Source organism: Pipra filicauda, unplaced genomic scaffold (genome assembly GCF_003945595.2).
Source record: "Pipra filicauda isolate LSUMZ 115617 unplaced genomic scaffold, ASM394559v2 scaffold281_size1565311_pilon, whole genome shotgun sequence".
Taxonomy (NCBI): Eukaryota; Metazoa; Chordata; class Aves; order Passeriformes; family Pipridae; genus Pipra; species Pipra filicauda.
Genome location: NW_024104400.1, coordinates 872,187 through 886,163, shown reverse-complemented (window position 1 = coordinate 886,163; position 13,977 = coordinate 872,187). Strand labels below are relative to the sequence as shown.

Here is a 13,977-nt window from a genome sequence, read left to right as displayed (position 1 = left end):
AAGGGGGAATAGCTTCCCGCTGCCGGAGGGCAGGGTTAGATGGGATACAGGGAAGGAATTCTTCCCTGTGAGGGTGGTGAGGTCCTGGCACAGGTTGCCCAGAGAAGCTGTGGCTGCCCCATCCCTGGAAGTGCCCAAGGCCAGGTTGGAGCAGCCTGGGCTAGTGGAAAGCATCCCCGTCCCTGGCAGGGGGTGGAAAGGAGCGATCCCCGCCGAGGCCGCAGGCGCGTCCCCGCCCCGGGCCCGCCCCGTCCTGTCCCGCCCCGGCGCGTCACGGGCCCGGAACCGGAGCCGCCGGAGGAGCCGCCGCCGCCCCGGGCCCAGCGCAACCGAGCCCGGTTCGGTCCCGCTCCGCCCCTGCCGGCCCGGCCGGCGCCGCCAGCATGTCCAACATGGAGAGTATCCTCGGGGGGACCGCGGGCCGGGCCGGGCCGGGAACGGGAACGGGGCGGGGGGACGTGGCGAGCGAGGCCTCCCCGCCGGGGAGGAGCCCCTGGGGAAGGAGGAGGCGATTCCAGCCCCTCAGGTCGGTGGTCGCGGGGTCCGAGGGGCAGGAGGAGGAGGAGGAGGAGGAGGAGGAGGAGGAGAAGGGCTGGGTGTGACACTGGCAGGAGGTGAGCTCTGTGAATTCTCTGGAGAAGAGGCGGCTGAGAGGGGTCTCCTCAATCCATACAGATTTCTCCCAGGAGTGTCAGAGGATGGTGCCAGGCTCTGTTCAGTGCTGCCCAGCGACAGGACGGGGAGCAATGGCCAGAAACGAAAACACGACTAAAACACCTCAACATGAGGAAGAGCTTCTTTATGTCCGGGGTGGCAGAGCTGCCCAGGGCGGGTGTGGAGTCTCGCTGTCTGGCAACATTCCAAACCCAGCTGGAGACATTCCTGTGTCAGCTGTGCCAGGTGACCCTGCCTGGGCAGGGGGCTGGGACTGGGTGATCTCCAGAGGTCTCTTCCATCCCCAACCGTCCTGTGATCCTGTGGTTTGACCACCCTGGAGGGCCGAGGAAGTGAGTGGGAGGTTCAGTGTCTCTTCCCAAGGCATGGCCAGGCAGCCTGAGCTGCTCCGCAGAGGAGGGGCAGGCGGTGCTACTGCTCCCAGGGCTGTGGTGGATGGAGGGACAACCCAGTTCCTGAGGAGGAAAACACAGTTTATACTATAAGTAGTGTAAATTGGGCAGCAGGGACACCAGACGTGTGTATAGACTGGGGTGATGTCAGTAGGGCTGTCCCCCCACACAGCCACTGTGGACACTCCTGACTGTGCTTCCTGCTGTTGGGAAGAGTTTACACACAGAGAAAGCACTGTGTGGGCTGGTTTAAACTTCCTTGATGTACAAAACCGTCTTAATGATCAGGGACAGAAACTTCTTAAAGACCACAGAGGTCTCCCTGTGGATTCCAGAGGTCTTGGTGTGGGTGGAAGGTGCAGGCAGTGCTGGAGTTGCCAGTTGTCGTGTAGGGACTGAGGGAAGGCTGGAGCAGGTGACTGTGAGTCACAAACCCTGGTGGAAGTTGTGTTTCACTTGGGTTATGGCACATTGAGAAAGACACTTCAAGGGAGGAGCAGGAATGTGCTGCTCAGGAATGGGAGAGCTGAGGAGGTGGCAGGTGAGATGTTTTAATGCCCCAAGTGAGTAACTGAGGAAGTTGTTTCAAAATAAGCTGCTCTGAAGTGCTGTATCAGTGTAAATAGGTGATGTCATGTTTTGCCTGGTGGTTCTGGTCTCTAACCATAGTGAACAACGTAAAAGTGCTTTCCTGTTTGGTAATTACCTGATCTGTGGCTCAGAGCATACACTTATTGCTGCTGAAAGGGATGGTGACCTGGATTTTAAAGCAAATATAAATACAAGTAGCAATTTTAGTGCTGCTGGTACCTATCTTAGTAAATATCCTAAATGCAAAATCATCCGTTACCTGATTGTTTGTAGGATATCAAAGACATTCCTCATGTCTGCAGGCAAAAAGCAGCTGTGGAATAATTTATATACTTGAAATATTGAAGAAGCCTCGAGTACCTGTACTGTTTCAGCTTTTGTGCTTCCACTTAACTGTTAAGTATCTTAGTACCTGCTGCAGCTTCCTCCTGGGGTAGCAAAGGTGGCAGCAAAGAGGCCTACAAAACTTTTTACTTTCATTTTGTTTGAGAAAGATTAATATTATTTGGAAGCTTTCATTGACAGTATTTTAAGAGAGTGTTTTTTTAATTATTATTTCTGCAGCACACACTTTATTCTCTGTCAGTGACATTTAATGCAGTCATTCTAAGTCACGTTGAAGGCCTGACTTACTGTTTTCTTAGAACTCTCAGCTTAAGCAGGACTCAGACTTTTCTTTCTAAAAACTTTCTCTTCCTGCCTTAAATATTCTCTGCCCAAAAGTCAGATGATGGAGTTGTCAGAGAGTCCAGGACTGTTCACATGACCCAGGGCTGGGAAGGAGCTCAATGAGCAATTTAAATCTGGAATCCTCCTGCAGCTGGGAAGGGCAGCTCTGCCTGCTGGGCTGTGCCTGGGCATGGCCAGCTGAGCTGCTTTGCTGTTAAACTGTTCATTTATCCTGTTCCTCAGTGGCTTTGGGGTTTTTTTTTGGATGGGGAGGTTCCAGGTGGGCCACTAAACCACATCATTTCACTGAGAGTCACAGGATCTGGGTGTGTGAGTGAAAGTAAACGGCAGAGAAGAACTCTCAGTTCTTAGGGGATGTTTGACTGGTTGTATTTATCAGTCTGAAGGAGGTCTCTCATGTTAAATGGAGCCACTTTGGGTTCTGAACTTTTTTTATGGCTGTACATTTTGGATCAAGATGTTAAGTGGCACTATAAAGCAGCTTGGTAGGTCTCCTTATCCTGCAGATTTCAAGGGCTTAACTAACATTTTCCAAGTTTTAATATCACTAATGGGGAAGCACAGTGTATGCATGGTTTGGCAGCACTTCAAACAGGAGAGAAAATACTACAACTGAAGGATCAATCCTGTTCTTGAGCCTTAACTCGCACTGCAGAACACCTGTTTAATTTGAAGTTTGCTGCAAAGGAGCTCAACAGGAACTCCAAAAAATGTGACAAAGAAGAAAAGGCTGAGAAAGCCAAAATTAAAAAGGTAAGTGTGAAAAAAGCTTTTTAGGTCTGTTTTTTACCTACTACAGCAGGAAAACTTGTGGTGTTTTATCATTTCCCTGGTGTGCATGCTAATAATAAAGTGGTCAATGTCTGGGATTTAAAGTAATGACTATAAATCTTCCCATGCTTATTAATAAAGATGAGGATAAATTCTTGTGTATCCTCCTGGACAGCTTGTGGAATTTGCTTCCCAAGAGGATTGCCTTGTAGGCATTTTGTTAGAGACTATTGTTCTCAAAGTTAAAAGTGCTTCATGTTTCTCAGCTTGTGTTAAAAGGGCTTATGGAGAGGAACTTCAAAATAGCTTTTGAGTCATTGAGGTAGTGAAGAGAGAAGAAATTTATTTAACTCTGTTTTTGTCCATGAGATACAGTTGGTGTGGTTGCATCTGAATCTTGAGACTGAAAATGGTTTGAGGAATAGAAAGTTTTGTTTCTGTAGCTCTGTAAACCCTCCTGTTTGATGAGCATTCTAGATATCTTCCTTGAAAAGAAATTAGGGATTCAAATCTTGAAAATGTTTGGGGGAGGATGTAGCGAGTCAATAACTACGACGATCCCAGCAGAGGCAGAAAACTGGAATGCTTTATTGGACTCACAAGTCATATTTAAAGGGTTTAGGGTCTACATATTGAACAGGGCATTGTAACTATTACAATTTATTACAAACAGGGGTTTTCAGCGGATGAAAAACCCAGGTTACCAAATTCGGGGTCTTAACAATTACATCATAGCAAAAACCCCATCTCATCTTAGGGGGATTACATGGGGGAAAGAGGTATTCAGGTTTGCAGAATGCACAGGATCCAGGGAACACAAAGGGAGAGATAAAACACAATAAGTCTTCTGCACTGGCTTGATGAAATCAGGGCATGGTTTCTCCAGGCTTGGACAGGACATTCCAAACCCATGACATCAATGGATCCTTGTCTGGACTCTAGATGGAGGGTTTTCCCTCTGTTAGCCCAAGGCTTTTGTTTAGACCTAGCAGTTTTCTTTTTCTCATATCCAAATTTTGGAATCCAACAGGAGGAGGGAAAGGTTTATCGTCTCTTTTTTAATGGAAAAAAACGTAGTGACAAGTCAATGCTTTTATTTCAGAAACGAAACAGGCTACTCAGAAACCATATGTGCAAGAGTAAGCAAGGCTAAAAGGCTCTTTTTTTTTTTTTTATCCCTCTTTTCCTCGCTTCCCAGGCCATCCAGAAGGGGAACATGGAGGTGGCTCGGATCCACGCGGAGAACGCCATCCGCCAGAAGAACCAGGCCATCAACTTCCTGCGCATGAGCGCCCGCGTGGACGCCGTGGCTGCCCGGGTGCAGACTGCTGTCACCATGGGCAAGGTACAGCCCTCCCAGCAGGGACACCCCTCAGCTGCTTCACGTGCTGTCCAGAACCACCGGGGCAGTGTCAGGTTTGGTTTAGATGTAGCCGGTAGTGAAGCAGGTACTGGAATTTCTCTGGCAGCTGCTCTTTGGATTGACAGGAAGCTGAACGTGAGCCAGCAGTGTGCCCAGGTGGCCAAGAAGGCCAGTGGCATCCTGGCCTGTGTCAGGAACAGTGTGGCCAACAGGGGAAGTGATTCTTCCCCTGTACTCAGCGCTGGTGAGGCCACCCCTGGAGTGCTGTGTCCAGTTCTGGGCCCCTCAGTTCAGGAAGGACATGGAGGGGCTGGAGCAGGTCCAGAGAGGAGGAGCAACAAGGCTGGTGAAGGGACTGGGCACAAGTCCTATGAGGAGAGGCTGAGGGAGCTGGGGCTGTCCAGGCTGGAGAAGAGGAGGCTCAGGAGAGACCTCCTCACTCTCTACAACTCCCTGACAGGAGGGTGTAGCCTGTAGTGAGGGTTGGTCTCTTCTCCCAGACAACCGTCGGTAAGACAAGAGGGCTCGGTCTTAAGCTGTGCCAGGAAGGTTTAGGTTGGATATTAGGAAGAAATTCTTTACAGAGAGGGTAATCAGGCATTGGAATGGGCTACCCGGGGAAGTGGTGGATTCTCTGTCCCTGGAGGTGTTTAAGGTGAGACTTAAGGATGTGGCATCAGTGCCATAGGCTGGGAACCAGGGCGGGGTTGGATCAAGGGTTGGACTTGATGATCTCAGAGGTCCCTTCCAACCCGGCTGATTCTATGATTTTAAGATTATTTTGCCAAGGTGCTTTTCCCCTTCCCAGGACACCAAGTCATGGCATAGGGCTTGTGATTCCAGAGATCTTTTTTAGCTCGGGGGAAGATTGTTTTGCCAAGATACTTCTCCCCTTCCCAATGCATCAAGTCATGGCATAGGACTTGGGACTCTGGAGATCTTTCTTAACACAGATACTTGTTTAAGGCAAACTGCTCTACTGAGAGTTTATTGTACCACGTGACCTGTGTACCAAGTGTATCCCTTAACACTGACAGGTCTCAAGTCCACAAAAATTAATGCCATGTAAACCTCAGTTTTTAGTGAATTTTGCCTTAGGATGTGTATTTCAAGTGGTTAATTTATAGAGTTTGAAATGGCAGGAGCTATTAAAACAGTGACATTCCAGATGGATATAGTGTGTTTCCTGCTATTTAGTGTTGCCAAAGCTCTGTGGATAAGAGAGCTGGATAAGAAATCATGGAATCCCGGAATGGTTTGGGTTGGAAGGGACCTTAAAGCTCACACAGTTCCACCCCCTCCATGGGCAGGGACACCTTCCGCTGTCCCAGGTTGCTCCAAGCCCCATCCAACCTGACCTTGGACATTTCCAGGGATGGGGCAGCCACAGCTTCTCTGGGCAACCTGTGCCAGGGCCTCCCCACCCCCACAGGGAAGGATTGCTTCCCAAACTCCTAATTTTTCTTTGTAATAATTTCCCTGCCCTTATTTCAGGTGACGAAGTCGATGGCAGGGGTGGTGAAGTCCATGGATGCCACGTTGAAGAGCATGAACTTGGAAAAGGTAAATAAACTTCATTTTCTTGAAGCTGCACGTCCACAGCAGAAAGAACAATGAACACAAGTTTTGAAAAGGGAAATTCCATCAAGAGAAAAGTTTTCACAGTGAGGCTGGGAGGGAAGGGGGACAAGCTTCTGATCTCCAGAGGCTGCCTGTCCTTGTTGTATGATTCTGTTTTTGTTGAGATATATTTCTTTTGTTATCTGCAGCTTATTGATGTGATTCATATTTTTTATAGATCTCTGCACTAATGGACAAATTTGAGCATCAGTTTGAAACACTGGATGTTCAGACACAACAGATGGAAGACACAATGAGCAACACTACAACGTTAACAACACCACAAGTAAGAATAGTCAAATATTTTGAACAAGGTGACCTTAAATTGCGTGTCTAAACTGGATGGAAATGTCTGATTCTCTTCATTCTGCCTACTTTGGGACATATCAGCCACTGCAGCCTTTTTGCTTTTTGTTCCTTTGCCATGAAGAGACTGTTTCAAATTGTCACTACAAGTGCAGAGGATCACAAAGATGTATTTTAGCCTATTTTTGCAGACTTTATTTTATATTATAACTTGAAAAATTTAACCTTCCTACTGAATAAGCAGCATTTTCATGAGTTTTAATGAACTTCTGCACCAGAGAATATTGCAGCATTGCCAAAGCGGAATATGCTGTGAGTTCTAACTCACTGATATTAACAAAATTACATGAGTCACTACCAAATTAGTAGTTATATGCAATGAGAGGTTGGTAATTACCTACTTCCAGTTTATGCACATGTGTTCAGTAAAACAAATCTTTAAACAGTGCTTATTAAGAATTCCCAGCAACTGTCCCCTTGTGCTGTTCCACAAGGACCAGCTTTTGTAATAGAACATTTGTGAGAGAAATTTACTGGAGATAAATAAAATAAACCTAAACCCAAATCCTATAAACCAAATCTATTGGAGATGGGCTTTTTTCCCATGTTATGCAAAGCAATAGCTCATATTCAGCACTTGAAACACTCAGGTATATGTTTGGGGTTTTTTGCAGAGAAGTTGATTGCTTTAGAAGCATCATTTCACAAGCCAGAGTTCAGTTAATGTCACCTCTGCTCCTTAGTTTTGAGTTCATACCTTCTGATGGTTAAGCACAAAACTGCTCTGCAAAAGGCATTTACCTTTAAATCAGTTTTGTTCAAATAGTTCCTGTTCTCAGAAGATTTAACAGTTGTCAGAAACTCCAAGTGCAACAATCCCTTTTGTTTTCCTTCAGAACCAAGTGGACATGCTGCTGCAGGAAATGGCAGATGAAGCAGGGTAGGTAAAATCTTGAGTGTCCATTTCTCAACTAAGTCTTGGTTCCCACAACCCTTCCTGGTTTTCTTTAAGGTCAGATCCCCTTGCTTTTTATGTCTGCCTCTTGGAAGCATAGTTAAAACACCATTTTCCTTTCACCTCTGGACACGTATGACTTGTCTTCTTGGTAGTGAGTCAGAATTACTCACCAGCTGGTCTAAGGAGCTGGAGTACAGCATTCCTGGGATGCTGTCTCAGTATTCCTCAGTGTTTTCCTCCTCTGCTTGTCAGTTATTGTTCTTCCCCTTTATCCACCTATACCTCACTTGGCTTTTTTTATCTATTTCCTCTTAGTCTTGATCTGAACATGGAACTACCTCAAGGACAGACAGATTCTGTTGGTACAAGCGTTGCCTCAGCAGAACAGGTAAATGTCAGATTTCCCTGAGATCAGTGTTTTCTAGAGAAATGCTGTGAGAGCTGATGCTTCACTCTGCCAAAGCACTGTTGCTGAATGATATTTCTATTTCAGCTGTCCCAAAGAAACAGTGTGTAGTTACAACAGCCTTGCTATCAAAATAATTTTGACTATACATTTGTCTCCTTAGTGAAGAAAGTTCAGATGTATTTTTACCTGGTTCTTTCGTAGTTCTGTGTCCTGCAACTCCTCCTTCACAGCCATCCTTAAGCATATCTTGTTAAAACATGAAAGAATTTTATATCAGCTGGACATGAGGTGGCAGAGATTGATTTTGGTGTTGCTGATGGTTGGTTTCTTTGTGTTTGATGGTCCTGCAGGATGAGCTGTCACAGAGACTCGCCCGCCTACGGGATCAAGTTTAATTCAACAAAGCTGCAGTTCTTTGTTCCTGCTTCCAAACTTCCCTTCTGGAACTAACCCTGCACTACACTGGAGATGTAAACAGTCTGGCTTAGTGTTTGAATATTTGTGATATAGGGTACTTCACTCCTCGCTTGCTACTCTTTCTAAAATACATTAAGTGACCCAAAAATATCAGCTCTGATGTCCTTTCCTGTAAATTTGGAAGTTGATCTATTTTTTGCAAGCTTTTTTCACAAATTCAAGTTGATGTTCCAATTCAGCCACTAATGTTGGTACATTCTAGTTCAAAGCCAAGCAGAGTGTCATTGAGATATATTTTAAATTATGAGGTGATTTTTTAAAATGAAGAGAACTGTTTACAGCTGGAGAACTGATGGTTCAGTTCAGATAATTTTCTGACAGAGCCGAACTCCTGGAACACACAGGGGTGGACAGCATGGATTTCATGGAAAATGCACTTGTTGAAACAAATAAGTGGACTTTTGAGTTTTTTTAGTCTTTTAAAGGTGAGGTAATTGTGCTAAAATTAGCAGTTTCATTCAAAAATAAGTTACCAAAAGCTGATTTCATATAACTGGGGACTTGTGGTGGTATCACTTTAACACAGAAGGACTTAAATATATTTTTTGACTCTTTGTCTGTTGCTCTCTGCAGATAAAATAACATGATTTGTAATATTCCAGTTGTATGGAGGAGCTCATTTTAGCAACTTCTATTTCTGCACAGAAGGAGGGTCTGGCTGCTCTCAGGAGCTTCAAACTCTCACTGCAGTTGTAAAGTAAAAAATGGTTGTAGAAATTTGTAGCTGAGACCACTTGTGATGTGTTGTGATAAGCAGTGACTTCAAATTATCTTCCTGATTTTTTGGGCTCATTTTTATGTTTTTGTCTTTGTAGGGGTGAGGGAAGGTGTGAAGCATCAGGCTTGGGATTGGTTTTTAATTGCCTGGTGTTCAGGGTCACGTGGGTTTTCCAGTGTTGGGGAAATATTTGAGGAAAATAAAACACTTCACTTTTTTATTCAAGCAGGATTTTTCAGTGAAAACGTGCAAAAATGATGAAACATTTCAGAGCAGTTTCAGACTTTATTTGGAATGTGTTACCCAACTCACTCCAAAGGTTTAGCAGGGTGTTACATACTGAAGTGATCAAGGCTACTGTGAAAATAAGATAAGGAAAGTAAGATAGACAAAACAACCTAAAATGTTGTGGAATTCTCTCTCACACTGGCAGCCAGAACTAAAACAACTAGTTTAAAATGTGATCTTTTCACTTGTGTAAATGAAAATAAGTGTAAACACCTTGAGTGTTCCTCCTGTAAACAGGAGAAATGGGAAGATGTTTAAAACCCACATTATTTTGCTACAATCCCTTCAAATTATTAATACAACATCTTAGGAAAGGGACTATTTACTACATTTTCTTCTGAACAGTGTAACCAGATAATGGTGTATCTATGCAACAGGTTACCCCAGCTGAGGTAACTGTGTGTGTGCCTTTGCCTTGCTGGATTTACTTCATTTTTTTTTTGTATATTCAGTTACTTCATATCATGATATTGCTAGAAACTTCCTACTGTGGAATCACTCCACACCAGAGTTACTTTGTGGTTGTTTGAGCTTTGTGGTTTGTTGGAGCTGTCCATGAAGTGCTGAGGGTTTCAGTGTTTAATATGACAGCTCCAGCTGCCTTGCCTGGCTTATTTTAATGATGCTTAATTTAAAATTATGTTAAATTTTTTTTAAAGAACTTAAAAATCATGCTGCTCTTAGGCTGGGCTTGGGCCATTCTGGAACTGAGCTCCCACATGGTTGATTTTCTGAGTTCCTGTGAGCCTTGGAGGAATTTAAAAATAAAGAGCCGAGACTGAGATTGCTGCAAGATAAATATTAAATAAACTCATTATTTTATTGGTGATGCACAGTCTGGTTTGGAGTTTTGATCTTATCCCAGGCTGGTGAACTCTAAGACCCCATAGATTTCCAGTGTTCTTCGTTTGGAGGAATTAAAATAGAAAGGCTTGACTGACTTAATCAAGTTAGTTCTAATTAAGGGTAAGTCTGGGGGACTGTGATGCAAAGAGCCAGGCAGGTTTAGCTGACTTGGGGAAGAAATAGGTGTCTGAAACAGGGAATTTTTGCCCTGTTGGCTTCACTCCAGGAATTTTGGTGTATTCCAGCCGTGCCAGGATTTGGGGCCTGGCAGCTTCTACAGCTTCTACATGCAGATCTCCTGCCCTCTCCTGGGGAAGTGGTGTCTGAGAGCTGCATTCACCAAGTTTTAACAGTTATATATTCAAATATGTATATTTTTCTCATGTCTTTTGAAAATACTTCAAACAAAATTACTCTTAGAGCAATATTTGAGTTTCATCCTTCCTCCCTTTCGGGCTCCTCAAAACATTTCTCTTCCCTGAGCGGCTCTGGCTCCTCACTCCGACCTTGTTTTGTCTCCTGTAAATTGTCTGTGTTTGTACAAGTTCATTTCATGTTAAATCTGTTTATGTGCTTTTATGGAACTTATTCCCAGCTAATATTTCAATATTTATGTGACCAGCAGGGACATCTAAAATGAAACATTGCTTGAAATGTTGCTGGATGATTTTGCTCAGCATTTTTTCCCTCTGTTACTAAAACTGCTGGTGTGTGGTAACGTTTTGTCTCCATTAGAATTCCAAAACAAAGCCATGAAGAGCTTCAGAGGAAAGGAGAGGGAAGGAAAATCAGAACAAGAACTTTAATTTCATGACTGCAATGGGATCAAATGATTGAGTTGCCTTTGTGGAGATCCTCAGAGCCAAAAAATAGCAACTTTTTGTTAAGTATAATCAGCAGTTGTGCATAGAAATAAACTCTGAAGCTGGTGATGTATATAGAGAAGAAAATAATTTTTGTAGCTCTGGTCAAGTTCACTTTGAAAACTGCTTTACTTGTATGGGACAGTTTGTAAATGTAACTGCAGGTGGTAAATAAAATTGTACAGACAACTTATTTTGGGTGTGTGGCTGTTACAGGTCTCTTACAGGGATAAACAAGCACGTGCCATCATATTCCTGTGAGAATATAACCAGAAAATTAAATATTGATGGATCAAAACAAGAAGAAAATAAAGTGGGAACTGCTGGGAGAGAGATTTGGCAAAATTAGGGAGTAAATAATATTAAGTGTAACAACATAAACTCTAGTTATTAACAATTTAATGAATTTTTAAAATGTTTAGTCTTATGTGGAGTGATCCCTCCAGCTTAAACATCTCAGAGGGTTTTCTGTCCTTACATACAAAACGAGGGGTCACGTGAAAAAGTGGCAGGAGATGATGTGGGTTTGAGTTTGGGTTTGGGTTTGTCCTTCCCAGACGTAAAGTTTTTCAGTTTTAATGTTCCCCTTCCACTGTTGTTTGGGAACCAGCAGAGGGAGCCTCAGGCTTTGCTCTCGTAGATCCTGCAGAAGTTACTGGTTGAGATTCTTAAGGGGAAACTGGCTGTTTTAAGGCACTGTCTCCGATGGAACCTTTGTTTTCGGCAGTATCCACTCACGGGAGGATGTGCCTGTGCTGGGGCCTTGATCCCGGCCTAAGAAGCTGCTGGGCTGCCGAGGATCCAGCCTGGCAGCGCTTGGCACGGGCTGATTCGTGTCAGCCTTCACTACATCCTCCTCAAAACATCCCTTTGCTGTCTTTAGCCATTAATTTGGGTCTTCAAGATCTGTTAGGAGTGTGATAGTGAGTAACTCTCTGCTTTGAACTTGCTTTTAAATTTCATTTTTAGTTAGGCCGTGCGTTTTTGAACTGTCTCCTTCTGCTTTTGTCCTGTGATAATTCTGGTTTGTGCAGAAGGAAACATTGTGGGCTGATGGAAATATATTTCATCAGTAAAATTTATTTTCTTACTGGAGGCTTGATGAGCTTTGATTTGATGTAGTATTGACTATAATTTCATATGGGATAATTTTATAGTATCTGTATTTTAATATGTATTTAGATCATATGTATTTAGATAGTTTATGTATTTAGATCATATATATTTAGATCATATATATTTAGATCATATATATTTAGATCATATATATTTAGATCATATATATTTATTTAGATCATATATATTTAGATAGTTTATATATTTAGATCATATATATTTAGATCATATATATTTAGATCATATATATTTAGATCATATATATTTAGATAGTTTATATATTTAGATCATATATATTTAGATAATTTATATATTTAGATAATATATATAATATACAATATATATTATATCTATTCAGATAATATATCTAGATAATATTTTTATAAAATAAAGTAATAATAGAAATATAGAATAATCAGACATTAAATATTCACATATTTATATTTATTATATAGCAATATATTTTAATGATATGTTATTGTATAACTCTATGATATATGATATATATGTTTATATAATTTCATAATCTCTCTATAGTTCATTGCACTTTTCAGCCTCCACCTCTCATCAGGCTCATTTTGAGCTCACAGCAGCACCAGACTCCCTGCTTTCTTTTTCCAAACAATACTTTTCCACTGAAGCCCTGGGAAGGGTCAGTGGCCCTGCTTGTATCGGAAGCAGGTCCCTTCATTACCATTCCATGAGGGAAAGGACCAACACAAACAATCTGTAACTAATTTCTGGGCCAGTTGGGCCGTTTGAGCTCGGCAGAAGATGCAGGGAGGGATTTTTTTGCAGGCTCTTACTTCCCTTTGCTGCTCCTTATTAAGGACCTCTGGCTGTGCTAAACAGTTCAAAATAGAACATCACTGCACTGCAGGATCCTGGCTCTTGGAAAAGCTTTCCAAGGTCGTCTGACGCCGTGAGGAGCAGCCGGACTTGGACTATCTCACACAGACAGGCTGCTCTCAGCCCTTTCTGGATAAGGGTGATTTCAGACCGTAAAAATATTTCATATTGGATATTTCTAAACGAAAAGCTGTTTTCCTGTGTTTATTGCTCAGGATATTCTGGATTTATTAAGGAATGAAACAATCCTTGTGTGAAAGTCTAAAGCAATGAACATTCTGTATCAACTGCTGCGTGTATCTGACAATCAGCTCAATTTAATTTCCTTGCTATCTGATTCATAATTCTTTCTTAGAACCAATTTATGTCAAAATGAGCTGTCAGGGATAGGAAAACATTTAAAAACTTCTGTTAAAGACGCTCAGTGTTTTTTAATTACATTTTTTAAGACTTTTTTTTTTTTTTTCAAAGATTAGATAAACATAATCCTGGAGTCTCTGTTTCACTTTATCCTTATCACAGGCAGGGCTTTGCTTCTCTTGCTGCAAAATGGGTCAATACCGGAATTATTAAGCTCAGTTTCTGTTGCTCGTGGTTTTTTAGTTCCAGGTTCTGTCTGGAAGCCCCAACATGTGCCTGGAAATCCGTAGGAGAAGCGGGACCCGCTCAGAGTGTTGTAAATTAGTTCCAGTCTCCACGAGCCTGCTGTGACTAATTGATATGACCTGGAAGTGGATAAAGTCCATAACAGTAAGATCAACTTTTCCTCTGGTAATTTGACAAATAGAAGCCTTTTTGCAGTCCCATGTAGGCCACATACCCCATTTGTTCTGTCCCGATGGGCAGCGCTTCCGTGTTGGAGTGATAATGATTTTCCAGATTCCTGCTGATTTGTTGAGCAGGTGCCTTAATTTATTAATGCCAGAGGAAGGGAGAGATTCAGCAGCAACAAGAAGAAGAGGATTCCTGGCAGCAGCTGTATATCAAAGCCGTTCCTCACCCAGTTATGTCTCTGTAAGTATTTGAACGTTGCTTAAAATCTTCA

General features: G+C 42.8%; 1 protein-coding gene across 1 annotated transcript; it reads left to right on the top strand.

Moving 5' to 3' along the window:
* The first annotated feature begins 284 nt into the window (after positions 1-284).
* CHMP1B (charged multivesicular body protein 1B) lies at positions 285-11,160 on the top strand. Its single transcript, XM_027725540.2, has 8 exons — positions 285-399; positions 3,004-3,101; positions 4,318-4,464; positions 5,977-6,045; positions 6,281-6,388; positions 7,305-7,348; positions 7,682-7,754; positions 8,126-11,160. Exons 1-8 carry the CDS (start codon positions 384-386, stop codon positions 8,168-8,170), a joined length of 600 nt encoding a protein of 199 aa, XP_027581341.1. The 5' UTR covers positions 285-383; the 3' UTR covers positions 8,171-11,160.
* The last annotated feature ends 2,817 nt before the right edge of the window (positions 11,161-13,977 follow it).

What these genes read in the sequence shown, in the direction of transcription:
- CHMP1B (XM_027725540.2), top strand. An exon ending in AGAGCATGAACTTGGAAAAG is followed by an intron (nt 6,046 to 6,280) that starts GTAAATAAACTT and finishes TATTTTTTATAG; the next exon opens with ATCTCTGCACTAATGGACAA. An exon ending in CAACGTTAACAACACCACAA is followed by an intron (nt 6,389 to 7,304) that starts GTAAGAATAGTC and finishes GTTTTCCTTCAG; the next exon opens with AACCAAGTGGACATGCTGCT.